Genomic DNA, 26,901 nt, shown 5'->3' on the forward strand with positions numbered 1-26,901 from the left:
TTATGCCTACGGGAGAGCATCTTCTGCCAGCATAGCGCTGTGCACATGAGCGCTTATACCGGCAAAACTTATGGCACTCAATTGTGTTTTCACACCCCTGAACAACAAACGTTTTGCCAACATAAGTGCTAGTGTAGACATGGCCTAAATCTTATCCTGTATCATGCAGTGCAGAGTTGAAAGAATTAATCTTTTTCATAGACTGCAGTCTGGTTTCCTAGAACAGCTTCCACTCTAGCAGTATCTCAAAATGCGTGGCCCAGTAACGCAGTAGGTACTGGTAGTGCAGTGACCACGCACAGAAAGAAAGCACTTATATGCTACGCAGTAGCTTTTGTCTCGTCTACACTACAAAAAGCGTCAACAGTGTAAGATTTAAGCATGCTGAGTTGCATGATTTAGTACTGCGGGACAGACAGGACCAAACCATGCTTTAATCAGACTCCTGAACCACGATACAGATTTGTATAGTCCAAGGCTAACTTGAAACAGTATCACGTAGTTAAGACATGGTCCAATCCCATTTAAAACAGGATCTTTTAAAAATGTCAATCCACTACTGTAATTTAACTAGATCGAGCTAATATGGCACTTTGTGTTGTATAGACTGGACCTTACACTCAGCCTAGGATGTTAGAAAAATATTATTGAGAGAGGGAGTATGCTGGCTGGGATGCAAGGTTATCCCTTACTCTTTTAGGTGTTCATTAACTTGCCCCTAACAAAGATCTAAGTTAAAATTTCATCTGTTAGAAAGTACCTCTTACAACATTCTACGCCCTTGTACTGCACTGGGCATGACTAGAGGTGTGTGAAACATTTGTAACTCTAGACATAATTACTAGTAATCCCCTAAAATACAATACAGTTGCTCTAATATCTAAGTGCACCACTTAACAATGGTAAATAGGTTACCAGCTTCGAATGCAGTCACAGAACCCCAAGGTGAGAACGACAATCAGAGCCCTGAGAAGCCAGCTGTCTTTGGCTGCCAAGCTCAGAGGCAGTACATTTGTACAAACAACCATTTGTACTGCTAACGAAACAAGAATGTCTTCAGCACCGAAATAAACAGGAATCCTTTCCTAGCTGGAAAGGGCAAGTTTGTGAATTTCTTCCTTTGACTATTCAGTTTCTCAAGCTAAAGCTGAGAGCTGGGACATGGCGTAACATCCCAAATGGATTTCATTTATTCTTAACCGCTTGGGCTTTTATGTGTGTTCCGAACAATTGGCCCACTTTCTGCACAAGGAGACTGAGGATACCATGACGCTTTGGGTGAGGCGAAAAGACGGAGTTGTACGTGCCATCATTGGGAACAGGATCCAGCAAGACAATTACCTCAAAGACTGCGAGGAGATGCACTGTAACGCCACGCTAAGAGTTCTGGCGACCACCATCATTATTATTTGTATTACCAGAGTGCATGGGCGGCCTAGTTATGGAGCAGCTCTGCTGTGCTACGTGCTGTACCATGGAACTATTAAGACATGCGACAATGGGGCCTACCCATTTACCCAACTTGTGAGCTCAACTGTAAGAAAGTTGTAAAAGTTCATAAGATGTTACAATAACCTATAACAACAAATGTTGATGGGAAAAGGTGCAAAAGGGAGACAGATGAATTGAGTTAATCTAAATTAAAAAGGCCTACTGATATCATTCATGGACTGCATTGAATTTATGCAGGTTTAAAAACAGGAGATGAGGAGCCGGACGTTAATGAGCCAAAATTAGTATATTGGGTATGAAACCTAATTAATGGACAAAGTGAGGGAATGGGCTATTCCATCTTCAACTCCCTTTCTGGGGTCTTTAAAAGAAAGATTTGGAGGGGAAGTATGAAAGAACAAAGGAGGAACAGACAAAGTACAGACAGAGGCTATTGGGGCAAGCTTCACCATCATGACTGCCAACCCCACCATTTTCTGGGATCCCAGGCCTTCATCGTCCTGATCCTGAGAGGTGTCCTGACCAGAACAGTAGCCCTGTCTAGCCAAAGATCTTATGTGGAAGGGTAGGGCATGTGCACAAGAGAATCATGGAGGAAAGGGAAAGCACTGGTTGACTCTGGTAGCAGCAGTCCTGCTGTTGTTACAGTAGTCCTTGCATCACTGAGAGCTATTACCAGGGAACTACCATGCATACACAATATGACCTACTCCTGCTCCAAGTGAAATCAATGGCAGAAACAGCAGGTCCATAATTACTCCCAATACATAACTGGATAGGTCAGCCAGTTAGTTACCTTTGTAAGGATCAGGCGTTGACACTTCAACTTCAGTATATTCCACCTCAGCACTCTCATGGTCAGGTCCTGCCCCAAAATAGCAAGAAGATGTTTCTTTGTAGCACTCCCTATGCCATACTTGCTGTGAGCCTGATCCTGACATAAGTGAAGTCAATGGTCAAGTTCACAGGGATTTTAATGGGCACATGGTTGGGCCCTGTTCATGGCAGATGGGGGTTCAGCCTAGCCTGCTGAAGCAGAACTCCTTTCTAAAACCTTCGTGTCTGGGTGGTGTCTGGGTGAGGCCTGACACTCTTGTCTTTTATTTTCAATCTTGAAAAATAGCAAAATGCAAATTTAGGAAATCCCCTGCCCCAGAATCCCCTATGTGCCTGTCCAGCTCCAACTACTCTGTCTCTCCCACTTTCTCCGCCCTTCCTGTCCCCATTATTTTCTCCTCCTTTTCCCCTGTCACTGACAAAGGAGCATCTCCTCTGTGCTTCTTTAACCCCTGTTTACCTCAATGTCCCCCCCCATCTTCTTATCTCTTGCCCCACTTCTGATCCCCTCTCATCAGTCTCCTTCCCCTCACAGAACAAGCGTGTTTTAGTCACTAGTATCTTCAAATAACCCACTGTTTACCCTACTGGTATCTCCAGCTGTCACCCCATCTCCCCTCTATTTAAGTTAATTAAAGGTGCCAACAACTGCTGTCTAGAGCTCTTCTCCCCTAGTTCCAGACTAGACCCTTTCCAGTCACCCCTTGCCCTCCACTAAAACAGCTCTCAAAGTCTTCAATGGCCTTCTCCTAGCCGAAGTTCAGAACCAATACTCCCTGCTCATCCTCAGCCTGCATTCAACACCTTCAACCATGCTTCTCTTCTTGAAATCCTGCCCTCTGCTTTCATGAACCTGTTCACTCCTGATTCTTCTCCTTCCTCCTCAGTCACTCCATCAGCATTTCACTCCGAGGATCCTCATCACCTCATTGCCCTCCCTGCAACTTTCTTTTAGGGCTCCGCTGGCTTTCATCCTCGGTCCCCTTCTATAACTTTTCTCTGGGGAAGTCTCGTTTGCAAACATAAATTCAACTATCATCTCTACATTGATGACACTCAGAGCTACCTTTCCACTCCAGACCTATTTCCTTCTGTCCAAGATAATCTCAGTCTTTCTGACATCTCCTTAGGGATGTCAATTTATAAGCATAAGGTCAACATGGCTAAAAAAAACCCAGCAATCTTTCCCCACAAGCCTTCCCACATTCCTCTTTTCTCAATCACCATGGACACCACCACCCTCCCGCCTGTCACCCAGGCCTGTAATCTTTACCTTCAACTCGGCCCCCTCTTTAGATCCTCACGTCCAGGCTTCGTCTACATCTGGATGCTTCTTCCTGCACAAGATCTAAGTCCTAGCCTTTCCTCTCCATTTGTGCTGCTAGAACTCTCATCCAGACTCTCTCTAGTCTTGACAATGGCAACCTCCTCTTCGCCAGCCTTTATTAATCCCACTTTGCCCCACTTGTATCCATTCAAAATGCCACTACAATAATTTTCCTGGTTCGTCACCTCAACCTTTGTGCTCTCCATTGGCTCCTCCTTCTCCACTGTACTATTTGTCTTCACTTTTAAGACCTTTATGGGCTATCCCAGCCTTACCTATTATCTCATACACTGCTGGGACAGTGACTCTCACCTCCGTTCTGCCAATGATACCAACTTTCAATGCCCCTTTGTTACATTTTCAACTATATCCCTTTGCGCTTTCTCCCATGCTGTATGGGTGGAGCTCCTGATAGAACATCGGCAAACCCACCCAGTTATCCTCCTCCAAATCCCTTTTTACGACTCCCCTTTTCCACAATGCCTATGAAACTGGGCTATCTTGATTATCATTTCAAAAGATTTTTTTCTCTTAATTAATTGGCCTCTCAGAGTTGGTAAGACAACTCCCACCTGTTTATGCTCTCTGTATGTGTGTATATATATCTCCTCAATATATGTTCCATTCTATATGCATCCGAAGAAGTGGGCTGTAGTCCACGAAAGCTTATGCTCTAATAAATTTGTTAGTCTCTAAGGTGCCACAAGTACTCCTGTTCTTCTTTTTGCGGATACAGACTAACACGGCTGCTACTCTGAAACCTATGAAAAGCTTGACAGCAGCTAGCCAGCTGGTGTGCTGAGATTGCTGCTTTTCATGCTAACCAGTAACGTCTGATCGTTGTAGCCATCTGATGTCTCTTGCCTCATATTTAGGCTATCAGCTCTTTGGAGCAAGGAACGGTCTTTTCATAGGATTCATAGAATTTAAGGCCAGAAGGGACCACCGTGATCATCTAATCTAACCTCCTGAATAACGCAGGCCATAAGACATTTTTGTTGTGGGCTTGTCCAGCCAAACCATGTTATACATCAGGTTAGCAGGAATCACATTCTGAACACTCACATGCCTACGTGGCAAGCACAGACGGCAGCAAGAGGAGAGGGTGGACATGGTAGTATCTGTCTATGAGTTTTCAGCCATAATATCACCAGAATATTTACATTTAAGCACTGCTTTTTAATTAGTTCTTTTAAACACTCAGTCCTGAAAAATACTTTGTATCTGTATACAACTATGCCTCTAGATGATGCAATACCGGATACTTCCTTTTTAAAGTAATAATTGTATTTTTTTTTTAACTTATTTGGTGCCTCAGTTAGCTGGAAGATCATTTTCTTCATATTTGACACCAGTTTTTTACTGCTTAAAATATCAAGATCTGGAAAAATGATGAAAGCAAAGATAAATAGAAGGTAAAGGAAGCCTGTGAAAGATTCTCTGTAAAGGATTCAAAAATAATATTGGTGGTTTGAAATATAGTTGTAATAATATAGTATATTATAATAATAATAATTTGTAATAATAGTTTTCTTTTTCTATGCCACCAATCAACAGAAGCAACTCATTAGGCTCAGAACACGCCTGGGACATGGACATTGTTACTCTCTTTTTGCAAGTGGGAAATACAAAAAACCTAGACACAGAGAGGATAAGTGACTTCCCCCAGCATCACTGACGACAAGGTGGGAGAAAACAAATGAACCTAGATGGCCTAATTGGCAGTCCCCTGCTCTCACAATCAGACATGTCCCCACCACTTTTAATTCCAAAATGATAAAAAAAAAATTATGATTAAAAAAAGAGTGTTGAAATTACCTTTATTTTCATCTGTTGGTTTTACAGGATTTTCATCTTCAATGTAACCTGATCCTAAAATTAAATACACAAGCAGAAAGTGAGCCAGCAAGCAGCTTAGGATAGGTGTGATTCATTCATTTATCTTTCTCATTAAAATACAACAGAAACCTCCTACTGTCACAATATGTAATGATTTAATTATTTAGGGGAAATTCTGCCCTTGGGTACATGTCCAAGCCACTCACATAATATAGGAGAGCAGAATTTGGCCCTATAAGAGGATCAGTTTAACGCAAAAGGAAATCAAGGAATAACTTTGTTCACATTGAGAGATCTTTCCACAAGGTGACAGTTTACCCACATTGGATCACTGACACCAGTGGAGTTCGGACTCAGATTGAGGGCAATAAATAGCCTGCAGAGATCAAAAAACATATTGGACATAGTGGTTTTTTTTTGCTTGTTTTTGTTTTTTTGGGGGGAGGGGGAAAGGAGGGGATGGACTAGTGAAACTTATCTTGAAGACTGATGTCTTCCAGAGTTTGGAAAAGATGAACAAGAGAGGGGTGTTTTCTAGTGGAGAGGCAGGATTATTTAGTAGCTAAAAAGCAGGGACTGTAAGTGAGCAGTCATGTGTTCTTCTGTCCCTTGGGCAGGTCACCTGATCTCTGCCTTGGTTTTTCCTTCTACAGAAAGAGGCTAAGCTGGGATGAAAGATACTATGTAAATACAAAATTATTATTATTTAGTGGTCTGAGCACAGAGTTGGGAGCCATAAACTCCTAAATCTCTGCTCTGTTATCTCTTTCTGTGGCCTTGGTTGTGCTGTTGAACACTTAATCTGCCTTTACCTCGGTTTCCCCCCATCTGTAAAATGGGGATACTGCCTATCTTGCATAGAAGACCATGAAGATTAATAATCTGATGTTTGGTATGAAGGTGCTTACAAGAATATCTAGGGAAAGAATGGCTTATGAGAATCCTGTATATATTCATAGTGTCTGGATGGTCATCTTGGAAGCTCTGAGTCTGGGGGTCATCCAGTCAGGGATCAGAAAAAATAGATGAATCTTAAGTCACATTGTTTCACAGAACTAACTAAAGTTACGTATAGCAAATAGTAAGTCTATTACTGTAGTGAGTAGTTTATAAGCAGATCATAAACTGAAATGTGTTTATATAAACTATTCTCCAATAATTTGAAAGAAGTTAAAATTCATAAGACTCCAAGACTATTCACATAATTGGCCAAAGAGTTACTAGATTAAATGGTTCACAATAGTTTACCCAGCTCTAGTCACATTCAAGATAAGAAAGAGCCTAAAGTTCCAGTTCACCAGTAGCCAAAAAATCTCGCAATAATAGTCAGCCCAACATGGCAGAAGAGCTTATAAAAATCTCATCTCATGAGAACATCTTACAAGATGACAGTTCTAACCAACACAAACACAACACTACATCTGATTGGGCCTCAAAAATCAACACGAGCCTAAACCTGATCTGGTCCCTATCCTAAGCCATGTCTCATCTCAACCCCTAGTATTACTAAGGCTCGTTCCATTAAGCCATTTCTAACCACTATACCCACCTCATTTTCAGACCAGGTTTCATTGTGTATAGCGTCCCCGCCCCAAAAAACAAACAAAAAAAACCCTTACATTTGTACATGCAGACTGGATATCCTCATTCTCATATCTACAAGTACAAATGCTGTTTTTTGTGGGTGCATCTATTATTCCATTAATTAAAAATTGGGCCCCAGTACATATCATGACCATGCGAAGCCAAACTTTTAAACAAACATTTGTTCATTAAAGCAATATGCTACCAGAGAGTATAAAAAAATACTCTACCAGGATAGAATTCTGTATAATGGTTCGGTCCAGATGGCAGTTTCTCACTAGTCGAATTAGTGGCTGCTGTGGATCTAAAAAGGAAACGTACAAAAATAGACATGACTAAGGAACCATCCTTGAAAGTAAAAAAAAATAAAATAAAGTCTTTATTGTTTAAATTGGCACCACTCCTTTATAATCTTTTTAAATTAATGGAAGTTTTGCTGTTGACCTCAATAGGAGCATAAGCAAACCCCAAAGTGAAATGTTATCTCCTTTTTCTTATACCATATGTCTATTTGATTTTAATCCTACATTTGAAGGCATTGAAATCTAGGCCTGTCATTCTCCATTTTTAGTAATTAGCCCATTTCCTTTTTGGATTATTTCCTCATCCTGTTGTTTCTGAGTAGGTGGTCTGCAGCAAGTAGCCACAACCGCCTATTGTCTCCAGCTGTGAGACCTAATAAGATTCACCATATATGTGTAACATAAGTCTCCAGCATTTCAATCAAACATTTTACCATTGCCAGAAAGAAAGCCATCTTACCCAGACATCTCCATGGAAGGATGTTTACCTTGCAAGGGAAAGAGAAGAGATAATCCGTTATATCCTGCACAAGTAGAGAGACAAACGCATAAAAGGTGAAAATGAAAGTTACATGTGGGGCCCATCCATCACTGAGTTAGGATCATGTCTAGTGGCCACAGTGAAGTTTGGTATCTTATTTAGTGGATGTGGAAGTTGCCAAATTGACTAGAGGACTTCATGGTCCAGTATGAGCACAGAACAGATACAGCATTGACAGTTTCAATACAGGCTGCCTCAGATCCCCCTCTTGATCTAGTGGGGATATTTCCAAAGATGAAGGGCTATCTCAGAATCCATGGCCCATTCAGTTCTTGGCCTCTCTTCTGAGACTATTAATTAAGAGGCTAAATGTGATGGTTTCATGTACAGACCACCATACAGTCCGCTGAAAAGCTTTCAGACCTTAACTTTTGATTGCAGAGCTATACTGACCTGGACCAAAATTAAGTAAGTTACTTAACACTCTGTATCCTATTTCCAATCCCTTTAGCCAACCAGTCCTCTGGATCTGATGTTCTCTTGCAGGGATGCTGTGATCTAAAATCCTGCTCCTTAGGCAGGCCAATATACAGATATCTGGGAGTTTCAGACACTCCAAATTTTTCCAGATATTTTGGTTCAGAATGGATTTAAACCAGTCCTACACATTTTTCTATAACAAAATATGTGAAAGAGTAACACAATTAGCATTGACCAAATCCTGAGGTCACTACTTAGTCAAAACTCACAATTAATAGAAATTGTTTTTGAGTAGAGACTGAATCAATGCTGAGTAAGAACCTCAAGTTTTGAGGCAATAAGGATTAGAGATGGGCCTGAACACCCCTGAATTTGTGGAAGTAAGGGGGGAGCCCAGAACTAGAACCCAGATCTGAATTTCATAGCTTTATGATGGATCAAACCAAAACCTCCAAGCCAAACAACCTCCAGCATTGGGGTGGTTTAAAATCCTACATTTGTCACCTTTCCCCCCGCCCAGTCCTTTGTTCTTGCAGCCAACCCCCTCATTTGTTCTATTCATTCAGCACCCAGAGAATAGAAGATATTCATTGTTACCCTTTTCCTTCTTACGCCAGTACCACCAGAAACCAGAAGCTGTTATGGCAATTACAGCCAAGACAAATAATGCGATAAACCCTTTCTGCCATGAAGCCAGGATGACTGGAAATGAGAAGAGACATGTGTGACAATACATGCAGTGATATGAAGTCACTACTGGCTTTTACAACTCCCGAGTCCTCACTGCAGGTGGTCTTGGCATTATTAGAAGTATTTAGTGCTCAGGAGGGAGAGTTCAGACAGCTCTGCAAAAGCTTTAAATGGGTTACCATCCAGAGTTCACTACTGGGCTCTTCCCTAATGGATGGATCTGTTCCTAAGTCCAGTCAGGGAAAGCTTTTAGTTGGCTTCTCAGCCTCTCCTAGTATGGTTGAGGATGTAGGGACAGCCCACTGTAAAAAAGTGGCTCTCCCTGAATGACCTCTGCCACAGATCTGAAGCCACGGAAAATGCAAAAAAAGCCACAAAAGTTTAACACCCACTCCCCCAAAATTAGATAGACGTAGCCACTGGGGATAACAAATCCCCTTGGTCCAGTTCAACACTAGTAGGTATTTTATGAAATCTAGCATTGAGTGACAAGTAGGCAAGACCACCAACCCATCACCCTACTTGCAGCTAGGCAGGGAGATCCCCTGGACACAGCTCCTTTTTGCTGCTTGAGCATAGCTAGGGGACTGAAGGAAAGTGAGAAACATTATGGACTGCAGGAGGAGAACTTACCCTCCTGAGTTTTTCATCTGCCAGTCAGTTAAACTACATTAAGTTTTGGATCTATTCACTCTTATTTGGGATTTTTCTAGAGAGGAGTGTTTTTGCATTAGGCCAGAGTCCATGCTGCCTAAGTTGGTTTTCCTTGGATCCAAGAGCTAAGTCTTCCTGGAGTTTGTTCAGTCCAGAACACAATGGGACTGTTTTGGTTAGATGGTGTCCCAAACCTTTCATGCTGTCCCGCACCAACAGCGCATGCACAATTCCAAGTGGTAATACAATCTAGTGGTGAAGTCCCTACTAGGCTGACCAGATAGCAAGTATGAAAAATTGGGATGGGGGTGGGGGGGTAATAGGAGTCTATATAAGAAAAAGCCCCAAATATCAGGACTGTCCCTATAAAATCAGGACATCTGGTCACCCTAGTCCCTACCTACAGTCATGGCGCTTTATCATTCTCCTTATCCCGCAGGAAAGGAGTGGTTGGTGTTTTTACCATGTACCAAATGTTGCAATGGAATTCACCATGTAAGGCAGGAAATGCCCTGCAGAAGAGGGGGAATTTTAAAGGACCAGTACATTAAGATGCCTTCTTTCCTGTCATTTAAAAAAGTTACAGCTACTGTAAGAGATGCCAAGGTTCTAGGTAATCCCAACATTACATGTAACAGTAGATTTGAGAGAGACCTATTCTGGTACTATTCAGAGCAGCGTAAGGATGTGCCATCAGGAGCATAGCTTACCTTTAACGGTTAGCAAGTTGCTTCGCATAGGTTCCGTGACTCGGTTGGAGGCGTCGCAAAAATATTTCCCTGCGTCCTGCTTGTGAAATGTTTTCTTCTGCCAGTGGAGTCTGGTTTCCATTCTGCTTTCATTAAATAAAGGTTTCTGGTCATTTTGTTTAAAAATTCTGAAGTTGATTGGCAAAGATCCTTCGCCTACGACGCAAAGAAAGTTGATTTCTCCACCATCTTCCACTTCCCCATAGGGTAAACTTCCAAAGCTTACGTTGCGAACGGGAGCTGCAGATGAAGGCACGAGGAAAAGACATCATCAGGTTGTAAAATACTTTTGTAGAAATGCTTAGTTTGGCGCCACTTTATCTTTGTGCCAGAGAGACTGACAACACATTGCATCTATGTTCAGTTATTCCCATGCTCCTGGCCAACCACTGCTGGGGAGCAGCGCCCATTGCTCGAAAGAAACAAAAGTAGAGAAAGTCCGCTCCAAAGCCTAGTAAAGTCAGTGGGAGTCTTTCCATAAACGTCAATGGGTTTTTAATCGGGCCCTAAGTTGGAAACAATTTAGATAATATCTCTAGAAATAATCAACCAGATCCTCAACTAGTGTAAATCAACATAGAATCATTGGCTTCAGTGGAGAGATTCTGTTTACACCAGCTAATAATCTGGCACAATACCTGTAAATAATGTTTAGCGGATTTCAAATCAATTACTAGTGAACAAAAAGAACAGGAGTACTTGGGGCACCTTAGAGACTAACAAATTTATTTGAGCATAAGCTTTTGTGGGCTACAGCCTACTTCATCGGATGCATGCAGTGGAAAATACAGTAGGAAGATAGATATATACACAGAGAACATGAAACAATGGGTGTTACCATACACACTATAATGAGAGTGATATGCCCCTCTGCCATGTGCATTGGCCAAACCGGACAGTCTCTACGTAAAAGAATAAATGGACACAAATCAGATGTCAAGAATTATAACATTCAAAAACCAGTTGGAGAACACTTCACTCTCCCTGGTCACTCGATTACAGACCTAAAAGTCGCAATATTACAACAAAAAAAACTTCAACACCAGACTCCAACAAGAGACTGCTGAATTGGAATTAATTTGCAAACTGGACACCATTAAATTAGGCTTGAATAAAGACTGGGAGTGGATGGGTCATTACACAAAGTAAAACTATTTCCCCATGTTTATTTCCACCCCCTACTGCTCCTCACGCCTTCTTGTCAACTGCTGGAAATGGGCCATTTTGATTACCACTACAAAAAGTTTTTTTTCTCTCCTGCTGGTAATAGCTCACCTTAACAGATCACTCTTGTTATAGTGTCTATGGTAACAAGAGAGCAGGCAAACCCTTACACACTTTGAGTTTGTTGGGTATCTCTTTAAAACAGAGTCCAGTCTCTGAGTTGCTGGTGGTGGTAGATTCACAAGCAAGCATGTGGGAGAGCATCTGTGTAGATGTTCATAGCACAGACGGGCTGCAGTTGGTGAACACATCTAGCCAGCAAAGGAATTCCCGTGAGCAGGAAATTTCAGTTTTCAACCTCCTGGGAAAAAGGTGGGAAGGGAAGGGGGGAAGGACCCAATCCTGCTGAGGGGAAGAATGAGTGTCCAACCTTGGAATTGGTAACAGTTAAGGATTTGAAAACTAGTAAATAAGCTAGTGTCTCTGTTGATGCAAATTACCTGACTGACTGGGGGGAGAAAGACTTGCCCATAGCCATTGTCAAAGAGGACGCACCCAGCCAGCCAATGGATTCTGTTACACAAAAGAGTTCAGATTTTGACCCTACTGGACAGGGAGGAAGGGAAGGATTAAACCTTTCAAATAAAAGCCATAGGTTAACCCTAAAATACCAAAACCCCAAGGAAGTGGTTAAACTGAAAGCCTATGTTAAGGAAGACCCTGAGGTCAAGAAAAAGCTACAAAAGGGATATTGAACAAGCTGACCTAAAGAATGATTTATCTAAACCAAAGCTTGGTATGACAAAAAATAGTTGTAAATATACACTTGTGATAAAACTGATGTTATTGCTAATGATTGTAACTAACTTGTTGCTGATACCAAGAACTGTAAAAATGTACAGTGTGCATAGTTTTTTGGAAAAACCCTTGAACATGCTGAGGGTGATAGATAAGAACTCATTCTGTTGTAAAAGCCTTCATGGGTATACTGTTTCATAACATTACAACACACATTATGTTAAACGGCCTGGTGATGTGGATATTTCACAGCTAGTGCCCGTATCGAATCTTGAAACTGTCCACAGCAGAAAAACCATTACAAGCTTGAATTGCTGCACACAAAGGGAAACTGAGGTACAACACCACAGCCTTCAGGGCTGAATGCCAGAGTAAATGCTCTCTGAAGAACATTAATGGCTATGTTAAGTCAACACATAGACCAAACCCTGGAATCACTAAAGTGTTTCACAAAGTATGGGCTAAGTTTTTGGCTGGGGCCAAAGCATGCATCAATAATTTGGCCTTACAAAGAATTCAATGTAAACACAGCTCATATCAAGGTTGGAAGGTATTTAAGCTGTATCCAGGAGCTCTAATTTCGCCCTTCCACGCCAGTCTCACGTTGGGGGGGTAACGCATGGCTAGGACCCCAGTCACACTACCTATTCAATATTTCTTTGAACATGTGACCCTATGTTGTGCATGCCATATAAATCCTGCATTTAATACACAATTATTAAATTTTTCAGCTGGCTTAGTATCTGAGTGCATTCTTTCTCTTTCGGCAATTCCCTGCCTCATTCACTACACACATTTCTGAAACAAATAAGAACAGCCATCTTATTCACTGCACAGCCCTAATTTGTCTCCAGATCGGGCCCATTGAATGAGGCAGGGTTTTTGTAGGAAAAAGTAGCACAGGATGTCATTAAAGACTGTATCATAATACATATGCACAAGGGGGATGAATTAAGGTAACCCAGGCAACCTTAATTCTGACATGTCCTAACTTTTGAGTGTTTGACTTTGCAACCTTAATAATGTTCTTTTAACAAAACACAAAGGGAAAAAAGCGCTCCCCCCCCCCCCACCAGGTTTTCCTTAAAGGAAAAAGATAAAACAACAAATTCTATCATGTGCAACTGTAACAGCTGCACCATCATGCATAATCAACAAGGTCTGCATACTGAACCTTCAGCACTGCAGTACAGACTGCGGCCACTTGAGCTACCTATGTGAGCAGGCAGCTGAAGAAAGCTGCTGCTATTTGTGAGGAGAAGAATGGATGACCAGTCCCAGTGCTAAACTGTGAGGGAGGGTCAGCCAAGCCCATCCTGTTTCTCTCTTCCCCTATCTCTGGGGGGAGATGGGGCTCAGCGGGGGGTCCAGGTGTGGGAGATTCTGTGGGGGGGCTGGGTGCTGGGGGAGTGAGGCTTGATGAGGTGCGGGTCCAGGTGCAGCTGGTTGGGGCTCAGCACCTGCAGTTCCTATTAAAACTCAACTGGAGTTGTAGGTGCTAAGCAGCTCTGAAAATCAGGACTAAAGGCAGCTATGGTGGTGGAATTATTAAACTATTAAAACTGAAGCTTTAAATGTATTACTGTGATAGACTGTACCGTTATGTTCACCATTTTACAAAACTATGATAAATTTTGTACAAAGTATGCCTTGGGAGGTACCATTTGAAAACTCATAATTCACTGATCATTATTGTCCTGGTAAAATATGTGTATTTTATAACCTTATAAAAAGGTTGTGGAGTGAGGTGTCTATGACAAGGTTATGATTTGCTGGTTATGATTATGCTGTCTGTGTGTGTGTATCATTTTTGTATTTGAAGTTATGAATATTGGCTATGTACTAGAATTGATATGCAAACTAGACACAATCAACTCCGGTTTGAATAAGGACTGGGAATGGCTGAGCCATTACAAACATTGATTCTATCTCCCCTTAAAAAGAAGAACAGGAGTACTTGTGGCACCTTAGAGACTAACAAATTTATTAGAGCATAAGCTTTCGTGGACTACAGCCCACTTCTGCATCCGAAGAAGTGGGCTGTAGTCCACGAAAGCTTATGCTCTAATAAATTTGTTAGTCTCTAAGGTGCCACAAGTACTCCTGTTCTTCTTTTTGCGGATACAGACTAACACGGCTGCTACTCTGAAACTTATCTCCCCTTAAAGACTAACAGATTTATTTGGGCATAAGCTTTCGTGAGTAAAAACCTCACTTCTTTGGATGCACTCTATGCATAGAGTGCATCCGAAGAAGTGAGGTTTTTACTCACGAAAGCTTATGCCCAAATAAATCTGTTAGTCTTTAAGGTGCCACCAGACTCCTTGTTGTTTTTGTAGATACAGACTAACACGGCTACCCCCTGATACTATCTCCCCTTGTAAGTATGCTCACACTTCTTATCAAACTGTCTGTACTGGGCTATCTTGATTATCACTTCAAAAGTTTTTTTTCGCTTAATTAATTGGCCTCTCAGAGTTGGTAAGACAACTCCCACCTGTTTATGCTCTCTGTATGTGTGTATATATATCTCCTCAATATATGTTCCATTCTATATGCATCCGAAGAAGTGGGCTGTAGTCCACGAAAGCTTATGCTCTAATAAATTTGTTAGTCTCTAAGGTGCCACAAGTACTCCTGTTCTTCTTTTTGATTCTAAGTAGCCTCAGTGAAGCATTTGGTCAGCTTCTTGAGAAAGGAATTTGCAGATTAAGTGCCCAATCAAGAAACACTTAGCTGACAAATGAACCTTAGGAGACTCCAATCCACATGAGAAGTCTTCCTGCGAACATTCAAGGTAGCATGTGAGCAATGGCCACTCTCCCTGTAAAGAACTGATTCATGCATGGACATGTGACTTGCCCATGTGACTCTAAACTCCATCTTGCTGCTGTGATTTTCCACAGTAAGAACAAAGGGGTGTCCTTCCACATGGCAGAGGATATAAATGGCCCTGGAAAGCCCTCCATTTTGTCTTCAGTCCTGCTTCTTATCTCTGGAGGAACTTTGCTACACTGAAGCTCTGAACAAAGGACTGAATGACCCATCCAAATCTGTGGATGTACTCCAGAGACTTGATTTGAACTTGCAGTTTATTCCGTCACTGCTACAAGCCTGAACCAAGAACTTTGCCATTACTGTATGTAACTGATTCCATTTAACCAATTTTAGCTCTCATCTATATTTCTTTCTTTTTATGAATAAACCTTTAGATTTTAGATTCTAAAGAATTGGCCTGTCACAGTCCTGGCCCCCAGCCCCACTCAGCCCCCCCGCCCACCGCTCTCCCCTGCAGGGGCAGGAGGCAGAAGCTTGGTCCTGCGGCAGCCAAGCTTCCCTCCTCCCCCGCTTCTTCCCGCAGCGTGGTGCTTTCCTGACCCTCCTCCTCCCTCTCCCTGCTGCCAATCAGCTGATGGCCTTGCAACGGGGAGGGGGAGGAGTGGCAGCGTGCTCCCTGCTCCATAGAGGAAGCAGAGAAGAGGTAGGGTTGGGGCATTGGGGAAGGGGCTGGAACAGGGCATATCCCTTCCAGCCCCCTGCCCTGACCCCTGAACCCCCCCAGCTTTCTGCCCGGCACCTCCACACCCCCCAGCCCTCTGCCCTGACCTCTGAACTCCCCCCCACACCCAGCCTTCTGCCGTGCACCCCCACACTCCCCAGCCCTCTGCCCTGACCCCTGAACTCCCCCCCACATCCAGCCTTCTGCCCTGCACCCCCATACACTCCCAGCCCTCTGCCCTGACCCCTGAACTCCCCCACACACCCAGCCTTCTGCCCTGCACCCCCCCACACACCGCCAGCCATCTGCCCTGACCCCTGAACACCCCCCCAGGTCTGGGGTCCCGGCTGCCAGCCCCTTGCCAGCCGGCGTCCCAGCCGCAGGCCCCGCTCAGCCCGCTGCCGGCCTAGGTGAACAGAACCCCAGGCTGGCAGCGAGCTGAGCATGTTGGTGGGGTAAGATCAACATTTTAAATGAAGCTTCTTAAACATTTTGAAAACCTTGTTTACTTTACATACAACAATAGTTTAGTTATAATATAGACTTATAGAGAGAGACCTTCTAAAAAACGTTAAAATGTATCACCAGCACGCGAAGCCTTAAATTAAAGTGAATAAATGAAGACTCAGCACACCACTTCTGAAAGGTTGCCTACCCCTGGTCTAAGGGAATTGCTTGTATGACTTCTGGTTAGCCAGTGTGGTAAAACCGAAGTCCTCTCTGTTTGGCTGGTTTGGTGTGCTTTAATAATAAAGGACACCCAGTTTTGGGCTGTGACTGTCCTGCTCTAAGCAATTTGTCCTGAATGGATACTCTCAGCTGTGTCCCGCCAGAGGCAGCATCGTTACAGTAATCAATTCTGACTTTTATACCTCATTGCTTGTAATCACTGAAAAGTCTATCTTTCTGTAGTTAATGAACTTGTTCTCTTGTTTTATCTAAACTAGTGTGTGTTTGGATTGACGTGTTGGAAACCTCCACTTGCATATTTTCTATCAATGAGATGACTGACTTTCTATGAGCTTGTACTGCACAGAAGGAAAGAGCTGGGCAGTACAAGATGCACATTTCTGGACAACAAGTTTGGGACAGGGAATTTGCTAGTGTCGCTCTGCAACATAATTCTAGCCAGCCCCTACTGAAGCAGTTATATCATTCATCTGGGAGTTATTTTGCATGCTAGAGGCAGTATATGAACAGGCCAGGAGTGGTTGTTCTCACAGAAAAGCAGTGGGAAAGGCACCCATGTTGGAGGGTTGAGCGGACACAGCTGTTCAACTCTCCAGACTGTGCTCTGGGGAATGGCACAATTACATAGGAATTTCACGAGGACACTGGAGCTAACATGCACTGTCGTTGTCAAGGGCCACCATGAGAACAGTTCTGTATATATAAACATACATTTAATCCACGCTGCCTAAAAAAGATACAAAAGTTGGGTCTGATCCTCCAGCTCTTATTCATTAACTTCAGTGGACTATGCCAATGAGTAAGAAACACAGGACTGGACCCATATTTATAGTTTCAAAGACTTAAGAACAAGTCATTTTCTTTTTGCAGTAAGCCTGAATTCAATAAGGCCATTTAAAAGTCACAGCTAACATGTGAAGGGTATTTTTCCATTAAAATGAAAGTGGCTCTGGTTGATTTGATCCAGCTTACTAGTAGAATTTTTGCATTGTAGACCACCACAAAGTGTTCTGAGGTTCAGATCCTCAAGTATTTCATAATTTTTCTGAAAAAAAGGTTTAATATAAACTTCAGTCCAATCTGCTCAGTCCACCACACGCTATCACAGACATTTTCAAAATTAAAATCCTCACTCATCTACAGCAGCAGCTGTAAGAGTTAGTTGGGCTTACCTATCACCGTGATGTTCATCTTATAGCTACTTCTCTTCGCATTGGAGTGACGGTTGCTAGCTTCGCATCTGTATTCTCTCCGATTATTTAATTTAGTTTGTCTGTCCCTGAATTCAGCATATGTATTATTAAATACTGTGATGGTGTGAATAAGTCTGTTTTCTCTGAAGAGCGTATAGTTTATAGGTGGAGTTCCAGACATGGATTGACAGCGTAGGAGTAGGGTGTCCCCTAACACCATCTCCGTGGACGGGCTGGCAACAGAAAGAACTGGCTCCGAGACTGGAGCTAAAAGGAGAAAAAACTGTTATTGAAGAAGTTGTATCAGGGGTAAGTCTAGTACCAGTACTTAACTAAAGACATATTAATTTATACATGATATGTAAAACATATGCTACCTATTTAGCATCCACAGATTGCTTATACTTTTGTTCCAAGGGATAAAGAAAGCTACCCACATTGGCTGCACGGGTGTATTGCTAGCAGACAACTTGATTTCCCTATGGTGCAGTCCTCCATGACTCAGGGCTTGTCCACACTAACCGCCCACTTCGAACTAAGATACGCAACTTCAGCTACGTGACTAACGTAGCTGAAGTCGAAGTATCTTAGTTCGAACTTACCGCGGGTCCACACACGGCAGGCAGGCTCCCCCGTCGACTCCACGTACTCCTCTCACGGAGCAGGAGTACCAGCGTCGACGGCGAGCACTTCTGGGATCAATTTATCGCATCTAGACAAGACGCGATAAATCGATCCCAGAAGATCGATTGCTTACCGCCAGACCCGGAGGTAAGTATAGACGTACCCCAAGATAACTTCTGCCTCCTACTGCGATCTGGGAAGACTGCTGGGAGGGGGTGGGGCAGAGGGGAGCTAAATCAAAGGAGAAGCTGATGGAGTTTCAGATAAAAACTGGTGACTGAAAAGGTGTGCAAAGTATGTCCAGCTACTAAGAAAGGTAACATGAGGTAGGATAGAGGGGAAGGTCATTGGGAAAGGGATGCAGCAAACCTTTGAAGGGAGTGACAGGGCATGGAAATGGGAAGACATGCTAATTTCCTTCTTCACTTATGGCTGGCCCTGGAAAAAGCGAACCAGTTTGCATCAGTACAGAACTCGTTCTGTATGTCTAGAGCAGGGGTGGGCAAACTTTTTGGCCCGAGGGCCACATCTGGGTATGAAAATTGTATGGCGGGCCATGAATGCTCACAAAATTGGGGGTTGGGATGTGGACTCCACTGGGGGTGCGGGCTCTGGGGTGGGGCCAGAAATGAGGAGTTCAGGGTGCAAGAGAGGGCTCCAGGCTGGGGCAGGGGGTTGGGGTGCAGGGGGCGGTGAGGGCTCCAGCTGGGGGTGCGGGCTCTGGGATGGGGCTTGGGATGAGGGGTTGGGGTGCAGGAACGTGCTCCAGGCTAGGACCGAGGGGTTCGGTGGGTGGGAGGGGGATCAGGGTTGGGGCACGGAGGGGGTCATGGATGCAGGCTCTGCTCGGCGCTTACTTCAAGCAGCTCCCAGAAACAGCAGCATGTCACCCCTCCGGCTCCTATGCGGCGGCGCAGCCAGGCAGCTCTGCACGCTGCCCTGTCTGCAGGCGCTTGGGGTGGGGGCAGCATGCGGAGCTCCCTGGCTGCCCCTACACATAGAAGCCAGAGAGGGGAAATGCTGCTGCTTCTGGGAGCCATGCAGAGTGGGGCAAGCCCCTGACCCCGCTCCCTGGCTGGAGTGCCAGAGCGGGACAAGCCCTGGACCCTGCTTCCCAGCGAGAGCTCGAGGGCCGGATTAAAACATCCGGAGGGCCGGATGTGGCCCCCGGGGCGTAGTTTGCCCACCCCGGTGTAGAGACTACAAGGAAGTTACACAGAGTGTTACTTGCTGTTTGCAAACAGTACAGACACCATGTTAATTCAAGGGTTACAGCCTGACCCTGCAAACCACTGGACTACTGAGGTGCTCAAGTGTTTTGTGGGATTGGGCCCTTATAGCTCCTTATCAACTCACCGTAAACAGTTATCTGTACAGGGTTACTCTCCTTGATGATTCCTTTTATCTCAGCCCTACAAACATAGGACCCGGTGTCATTCACCTGGGCTCGAATAGTAAAGTTGCTGAAAGTTTTCAATAAGATGCCGTTCTCCGGAGGTCTCTTTATGATAGAGAAGTTTGCTTTAGGGGAGCCATTAATATGGCACCACAGGCTTAACCTCGCATTTTCATCCAGGTCAGTCAAAGAAGGAGTCAATATTGGCTTGGCAAACAACTCTGCCAAAAATATAGACAATGGATAGAATTAATTCAGGTTGTGCATAAGGGCAAAGTAGCTACATTTCCCAGACTTATCCAGGGGGAAGGACACAATGAAGTGAGGAATTGTTTGTGGTGTATTAGCTATTTTTATGCACCAGCTTGGTAATAGAACATAGACTATTGCCATCCCAGGGCACTGCTTTGTGGCCTGGAGTGGCCCTGCAGGCACCCTGCCTCAGTTTCCCAGAATAATCTGGTCATAGTCAAGGTCTTAGAAGTAATATCCCTCTCAATATAATTCAGCTCCCAAAAAGGCCCTTTTCTGTTCACCTCTTAAGTTTAGAGTCTCCTTCTTGGGACTTTGTTCCAGCCCTGGCCTCCCTAGCCTGTAGACTTTCCCCTCAGGTTCAGCAGTTTCCCAGCCCTCCTTCCTAAGGCTCTGTCCAGACAGAGCTCTTCCCCCCCTCACCAACTCGTCCTTCAGCCAGCTTCTCCCTTGACTGGCCTTGGAGCCTCCATTTGAGTCACCCTCCAGTCAAAGTCAGGCTCTTGATCTTCCCCAGGTGGGTCTAATAACCCCAAACACCTGTCTCTGCTAGCTGGGAGAGAAGGGAGCCTTGCCTGTCCCATGCTACAAGGCTCCTGGTCCCAGACCCTTAAAGGAACGCTGGTCTGGGATGGCCCTAAACCCTCCCTTTCAGGCACTAACTGCTCCTTGGGACCATCTTCCTCTCTCCTACAACTGCTTCAGTCGCTTCCCTGGACATACAAAACTGTGTAATTACCTGCTCTGGCCTTAAGAGGACAGTACCTCTTTACAAGGCACAACAAATCCTTGGCCACAAGCAATGGACACAACAGTTGCTAAATGAATCGCACATATACAGGACCTTCAGCTCCAAAAGGACAGGCTACAACTACTCAAGCTAAAGAAGTATCTCCAAGAGCTGTGGTAATACTGATGTTCGTATTCTCTGTGACTCTCTGACCACTAAAGAGAAACACAATCACAAACCCTTGAGCAGGTCTGACATACCTTCCAGAACGAGGCAGCAGAGATACACAAAAATATTTAGGAATGCACGTGACATGCCCCCCCCCCTCCGGCCCCAGTTAGCCAAAGCAGATGTCAGCACCACATGGAATCCAGGAATTAATGTGGGTAGATTAATCTCCAACCTAGAATTTAAAGGCTGGAAGTATCACAAGAATCTGGTGTCAGATTTCTTCGGGGGGGGGGGGGGGGTCCCTGACAGACTGTAAATTGGCAAAAACAGCCTCTCTCATGGTATTTTAGCACTTTTTGGTGCAGACATAGCTAGAGCCAAGAACTGCATATGAAAATGGACAATAGTGAAATGGCCAAAAGTTTCTTCTGGATCTCCATGAAAATAGTTCAGTTTGAGTTCTTGGTGAAGGTCCAGGTTTGGTTCTTACTTTAGCCAAAAAGGTTCACCTGCCCTTGTCTTAAGCCAGAAGGATAATTATTTAAAAAGAACAGAGCAGAGAAATACTACAGTGACGGTTGATGACATAAGAGCCTACATTAAACAAAACAGATATTCAACCAATCTGCGCATGATGCTGGCCATGTGGCTACATGGATATTCTGCAATTTACATTATTAAAATCCTAGGGAATCCTCATTCATTATAACATAATAAGAAAAACAACAATAACTCATGCAATGACCCAGCTTGTGTGTGGCACCACTGTCCTCTACTGGATGAAATGAGACTTGCTCAATCGCAAGTCATAGACTTTACACAGCGAGCAGTTTAAGAAGATTCTCCTTTAGCTAAAGTTCTAGAGGGCTATGCTTCTGGAGCAGATGGATATGTTTAACCCTATTGTCACTGTGAAGTTCCAAATGGCCAAGGCATGCAGTTTAATGCTAACCATGAAATGCCGGGTGGCCATGGATTTATCAGTACCTTCTACTGGTATAGCATTTTACATTTCCAGAGTACTTTATTAACGTCCCAGAAAAATATTACCATCTTCATTCTACCCCTGGAGCAAACTGAAGGACAGAGAGGATAAGGGTCCATACACACTACAGAACAGCCACGTGGTGGATTTATCATGGCTAGACTATGGCCCTTCTCTAACATGGCTGCTCTTGCCACTGTGGATGAGACCAAACCATTTTATAATCAGGATTTTTTTTTTTAATCACTCTTCCCCCCCACAGCCCTAAGTTCATTTGGTCACCTTTGTAGTACAAATGGGATCTTGGCTAAGCAGTGGTCAGGCCCAGACCCTCAAAGTTATCTAGGTGCCTATCTCCCATTGAAATGAATGGGAGTTAGACACCTAAATACCCTTGAGCATCTGAGCCTCAGTGTCAGCCAGGATTAGAACTCAGGAATACGAGTGTCACCCTCCTAAGCTAAGCAAGATCTACGAATTAACAGTGCTCCTACCTGCCACAACAATGTTCATGCTGGTGGTTTTGGACACTCTCCCCAGTTCCACTTTGCACGTGTAATTGCCATTGTGCTCCACTGTGGCTATTGTAGAGTAGGTCACAGAACTCTGACCTCGTGTACTGTTCAGTATCCTGCTGTCTTTCTGGATGAGGATTTCAAGTTCATATTTCCGGACTAGAATCGTTGTGCACACAATGTCAATTCTGTCTCCTTCTGTAATGTTCCATGGGGACTTGGATGTCAGTTTAGGATGTGAAAACGGTTCTGAAAGGCAATAAAATATAAAGCCATTGTGACATTAACCTTCTCTTTTTTAAAAGAAAGTGTTTGTTTGGGTGGGTAAGGCATTCACATCTTTGTTGCTGCTATTGTTTGGCTAGAGACCCTTTTCTGCAGAGCTGCGTTAACAAGGAAGCAATGCATCAGTTCACATGGTGAAAGCTCTGTCTACAATCTTTTTATTTTAAACTGAAGCTTAGATTGTAAGAGAACCCAGCTACAATTGCAGGAAGACTCCAATAATTTTTGAACCTGCAATTTTCCATCATCTTTGCTCATGACAATAACAAGTGGTGTACAGTGTTGTACACAGAGGGATGTGCTGTATATGAATCAAGACTCACATTTCTCTTGGGGACCAGTCCTGCAAGTTACAGAGCACCCACAACTTCAACTGAAGTGATGGGTGGGCACATAGTAATCAGCGGACCTAACAGCACAGATCAAAACACGTTAGAATCTAACCCCGAGGATCCTGGATTTGGATCCTGGACACTGACGCCATTTGGGGGCGTATGGATCCAGGGTTTTAGTTCACACCTATCTGCCCCCCAGTAAACCAAGAAACAGATCTGCTCTGTCCCTTACAAATACTGCAGCATTCTCATACAGTCGCACAGGGGACTATGTTTTTAACTAAAAACGATATCACCATTTCAAGATGTCCATGTTTTCAACCCAGGCAAACAACAAATTATAAGAATTACAAGCGGTTACAGGGAACCCCTGACAGAGGTGCCCCCCTGCGGACAAGCGCGGTGATGCATGGCCACAATCTACCTCAGTGTCCCCTTCATCCACCCGTGCAAAGGAATATTGTCTCTCTCTGTGGCAAATTCAAACCCTTTTTTCCATATAAAAAGTGTCACAATCAACAGATCCCTTGTAGTAAAAACAATTCCTCTCAAAACCACACAGTAAAACAAGGTTACAAGGCAGCAGCTCTTCAGTCCCAAAGCTCACTGTTCACAGGTCACCCACCCGAGAGTCATTCTCTGTCCCAGCTCCTTTAGCCCCGATTCCGGGGCCCCACTCTCCAAGCATCTACCTGAGAGTCTTAACACCTGCTTCTCTTCCACATGGCTTTTGTAGCCCTAAGTCAGGTCTCCTGCAAGAGAGCTCCCCACAGTGTTCCACTCCTCTGGCCTCCTTCTGTGAGTCCTACCCCTGCTCCTGGGTCGAGCTTATACTGACTGAATGGTTCTTCTCCTCATTCCTAAGGCCTTTGCATAAACCTTCCTGAAACTCAGCAGGGTTCCATTTCCCAAGTCTAGCCAGTCCCCCCAACCGCTTTCCTCACAATTCATCACCAGCAACTGACAGTTACCGCTCTCCTTCCGGTCTCCTGCAATTCTTTCCCTCTGGCCACTTGCTGCTGCTATCGGTATGTCTCTCCTCTGTTCTCAGGCAGCATTCACCTGCCCCTTCCTGACTCTCTCAGGATACGTCTACACTTCAAGCTGAGGGTGTGATTTCCAGATCAAGGAGACATACTTGCACAAGCATCCTAAAAATAGCCACAGTGCCACAAGCAGTGGGAGGGGCTACTGCCCCGAGTACGTACCTATGGTCCTCGGTGGGTATGTACTGGGCTAGCCCTTCCCACTACTTGAACTGCCATGGCAATGCTCTGTTTTTAGCACACTAGTTCAATCAGAGCTAGCATGTGTATGTCTCCTCAAGCTGGAAACCACATCCCCAGCTCAAAATGCAGACATGTGCTCAGTCTATTGTCAAGCAGCTCTCCCCTGCCCCTTCCTGGCCTCTTACGGGGTCAGTCACCCTGTGACACGAGCAAAGAAATGTAAGGGCACAAACTAAGGGCATGTCTACACTACAAAATTAAGTCGACCTGACTTATGTCAACATACAGCTGCCACAGTAATTACATCGCTTGTGCGTGTGAACACTTTGCTGCTTGTGTCGGCGGTGCATGTCCTCACCAGGAGCGCTTGCACCGATTGAACTATCAGTGTGGGGCATCTTCTGAAAGTCAGCAACTGTCGATGTAAGCAACGCAGTGTCTACACTGACACTGTGTCGACCTAACTACATTGACGTTGACTCTACGCCTCTCATGGAGGTGGAATTACTGTCGGTGTAGCAGGAGAGTTATGTCAGCGGGAGCGAAATTTTAGTGTAGACTCTTACATGGTTAGGTCGACATAAGCTGCCTTGAGTCGACCTAACTCTATAGAATAAACCAGGCCTAAGCCACTTACCCACAACTGTAACAATTGTCATGTTACTGGGCTCTGATGTTTCAGAATAGACTGCTGAAGTAACCTTGGCAATACATTGAAAACGCAATATTCGATCCCCCTCTTCAACAGGAAATTCAACAGATGCGAAGTTTTCTTTTAATTCTTGCTTGCTTTTCTTTTGGAACTGTTGATTGGGCAATAGTTTACGGAACAAGAAAATGAAGGGAGGCTTTTCTTCTGGTACTTCACACCGTAAAGTCACAACTTCACCCTCCGTTACTTCTCTTTTCAGGGCAGTCAGTTTTGGCTGGGACAGCCCTTTGGAAAAGAAAACAAGCAAATATAATTAGACAGACCTAAAGCAGAGACTGTCTATGACAATTGTGCTAGTGGCTATTTTAATGGACAGGCAGAAACAATCTGATCCCAGACCCAGGACAGATTTTTACAGCTGACCAAAGTCTGGAATTGGACATCCAGGAACTTTAGGGTAATGTTTTGCTGTGTGGATGGACACTCCAATCATACCGCTGTAACCAGTGAATCAAGACCTCTCTCATCCCATAACTCTGCACCATTGGACATCCCACAGTGCACGTTCCTAGCTAACTTAGGCGATGTTTGCCCTGGGCACATTCTACCAGTATACCATACTGGCAAAGCACTCCCAGCATGAATGCAACTATACCAACAAAGCTTCCGATATTTGGGGCTTTTTCTTATATAGACTCCTATTACCCCCTACCCCCGTCCCGATTTTTCACACTTGCTATCTGGTCACCCTACTGGGGCTCCAGAGTAAGTTACATGACTGAGCTTTATTGTGTCCACACTGTATGAGTTTTCACACAGCGCTGACCCCATATGCAGTGTCCTGTCCCAGCAGGCACTGGGCTCAGTGTAAAACCTGGGAAAGGTTTTCTGTGGCAGCCTCTTCTGAGGATGCTCCAAAGTCCTGGTCAGGAATCTGGAGGGGCCAGCTCTTAGACTTTATAGAAAGTTCCCCCTCAGCTGTGAGTGTGTTCCATAGTAACAAGAGATAAGCAGACTTTAAAATGAAATGAGCATCACTCTAGCACAATCCAGATGCCCTTTCACACACCACAACTGGAGGATATGAAGTATACAGAGGAAGACTGAAATCATCTCTGTGTTACTGAAATTAATCATTTAATGGTAGCATGCAAGAAATAACTGTGAGTGGTAATGTTCACATCTGACATAGGCATGTTGCTTTGAGCCAGTATAGGCTTGATCTCTGTCCCTGCCTTTTTGTTTATAGGTGGAAAGAAAGGAAGCTGGGTTCTTCTTGAGTAAACCTGTATTAATGTGTGTAAACTGGCTGCTTATTTGTGTAAGTAACTTGACATACAGAGACATTAACCGCATACAAATCTGGGGCTTCTGAGGGCAGCCGCTGTACCCTCCATTGAACATGTGGCCCTAAATTCATGAGACAGGCCAGTGACCAGTAACAGAAATGTCTACACTCCTGTACCCCCATCCCTGTATTAAGCAAGAACCATGGTAGCATCAACCTGGACAGGAGCCCTTTGGAAGTGCTGCACTCAGCAATGGCACCATGTTTGAAGCACGAAGGTCACCCTTCTTCATCAATGTTTCTAGCTCCTACACTGGAACAAGCAACAGGGAAAACTTGATTTCCCCATTTGGATATTGGAACTGGGGGTACTGGTCCTTTAAGGCAGTGGTTCTCAACCAGGGGGATATGTACCTCTGGGAGTCTGCTGAGATCTTCCAGGGGGACATCAACTCATCTAGATATTTCCTAGTTTTACAACAGGCTTCATAAAAAGCACTAGTGAAGTCAGGACAAACTAAAATTTCATACAATGACTTGTTTATACTGCTCTATACACTATACACTGAAATGAAAGTACAATATTTATATTCCAATTGGATTCATTTTATAATTATTGATAAAAATGAGAAAGGAAGCAATTTTTCAGTAATAGTGCGCTGTGACACTTTTGTATTTTTATGTCTGATTTTGTAAGCAA

General features: G+C 44.1%; 1 protein-coding gene across 12 annotated transcripts in view; it reads right to left on the reverse strand.

Annotated features, from left to right (window-relative positions):
- Positions 1-26,901, reverse strand: part of PECAM1 (platelet and endothelial cell adhesion molecule 1) — a 55,939-nt gene that overhangs the window by 21,862 nt on the left and 7,176 nt on the right. For 6 of the 12 annotated variants that reach the window (XM_008167604.4, XM_005282900.5, XM_008167603.4 and 3 more), the window contains exons 4-13: positions 24,899-25,198; positions 22,392-22,661; positions 19,720-19,980; positions 17,719-18,006; positions 10,357-10,635; positions 8,900-9,004; positions 7,802-7,829; positions 7,270-7,343; positions 5,435-5,488; positions 2,249-2,317 (exon numbers count right to left, since the gene is read on the reverse strand). In XM_008167604.4, coding sequence (XP_008165826.2) covers positions 2,249-2,317; positions 5,435-5,488; positions 7,270-7,343; positions 7,802-7,829; positions 8,900-9,004; positions 10,357-10,635; positions 17,719-18,006; positions 19,720-19,980; positions 22,392-22,661; positions 24,899-25,198 — 1,728 coding nt within the window. The remainder of the gene's footprint in view (positions 1-2,248; positions 2,318-5,434; positions 5,489-7,269; positions 7,344-7,801; positions 7,830-8,899; positions 9,005-10,356; positions 10,636-17,718; positions 18,007-19,719; positions 19,981-22,391; positions 22,662-24,898; positions 25,199-26,901) is intronic. The other 6 variants (XM_008167607.4, XM_008167606.4, XM_008167608.4 and 3 more) reach the window with 3 other exon arrangements.

Source organism: Chrysemys picta, chromosome 12 (assembly GCF_011386835.1).
Source record: "Chrysemys picta bellii isolate R12L10 chromosome 12, ASM1138683v2, whole genome shotgun sequence".
In the NCBI taxonomy this organism is placed as follows: domain Eukaryota; kingdom Metazoa; phylum Chordata; order Testudines; family Emydidae; genus Chrysemys; species Chrysemys picta.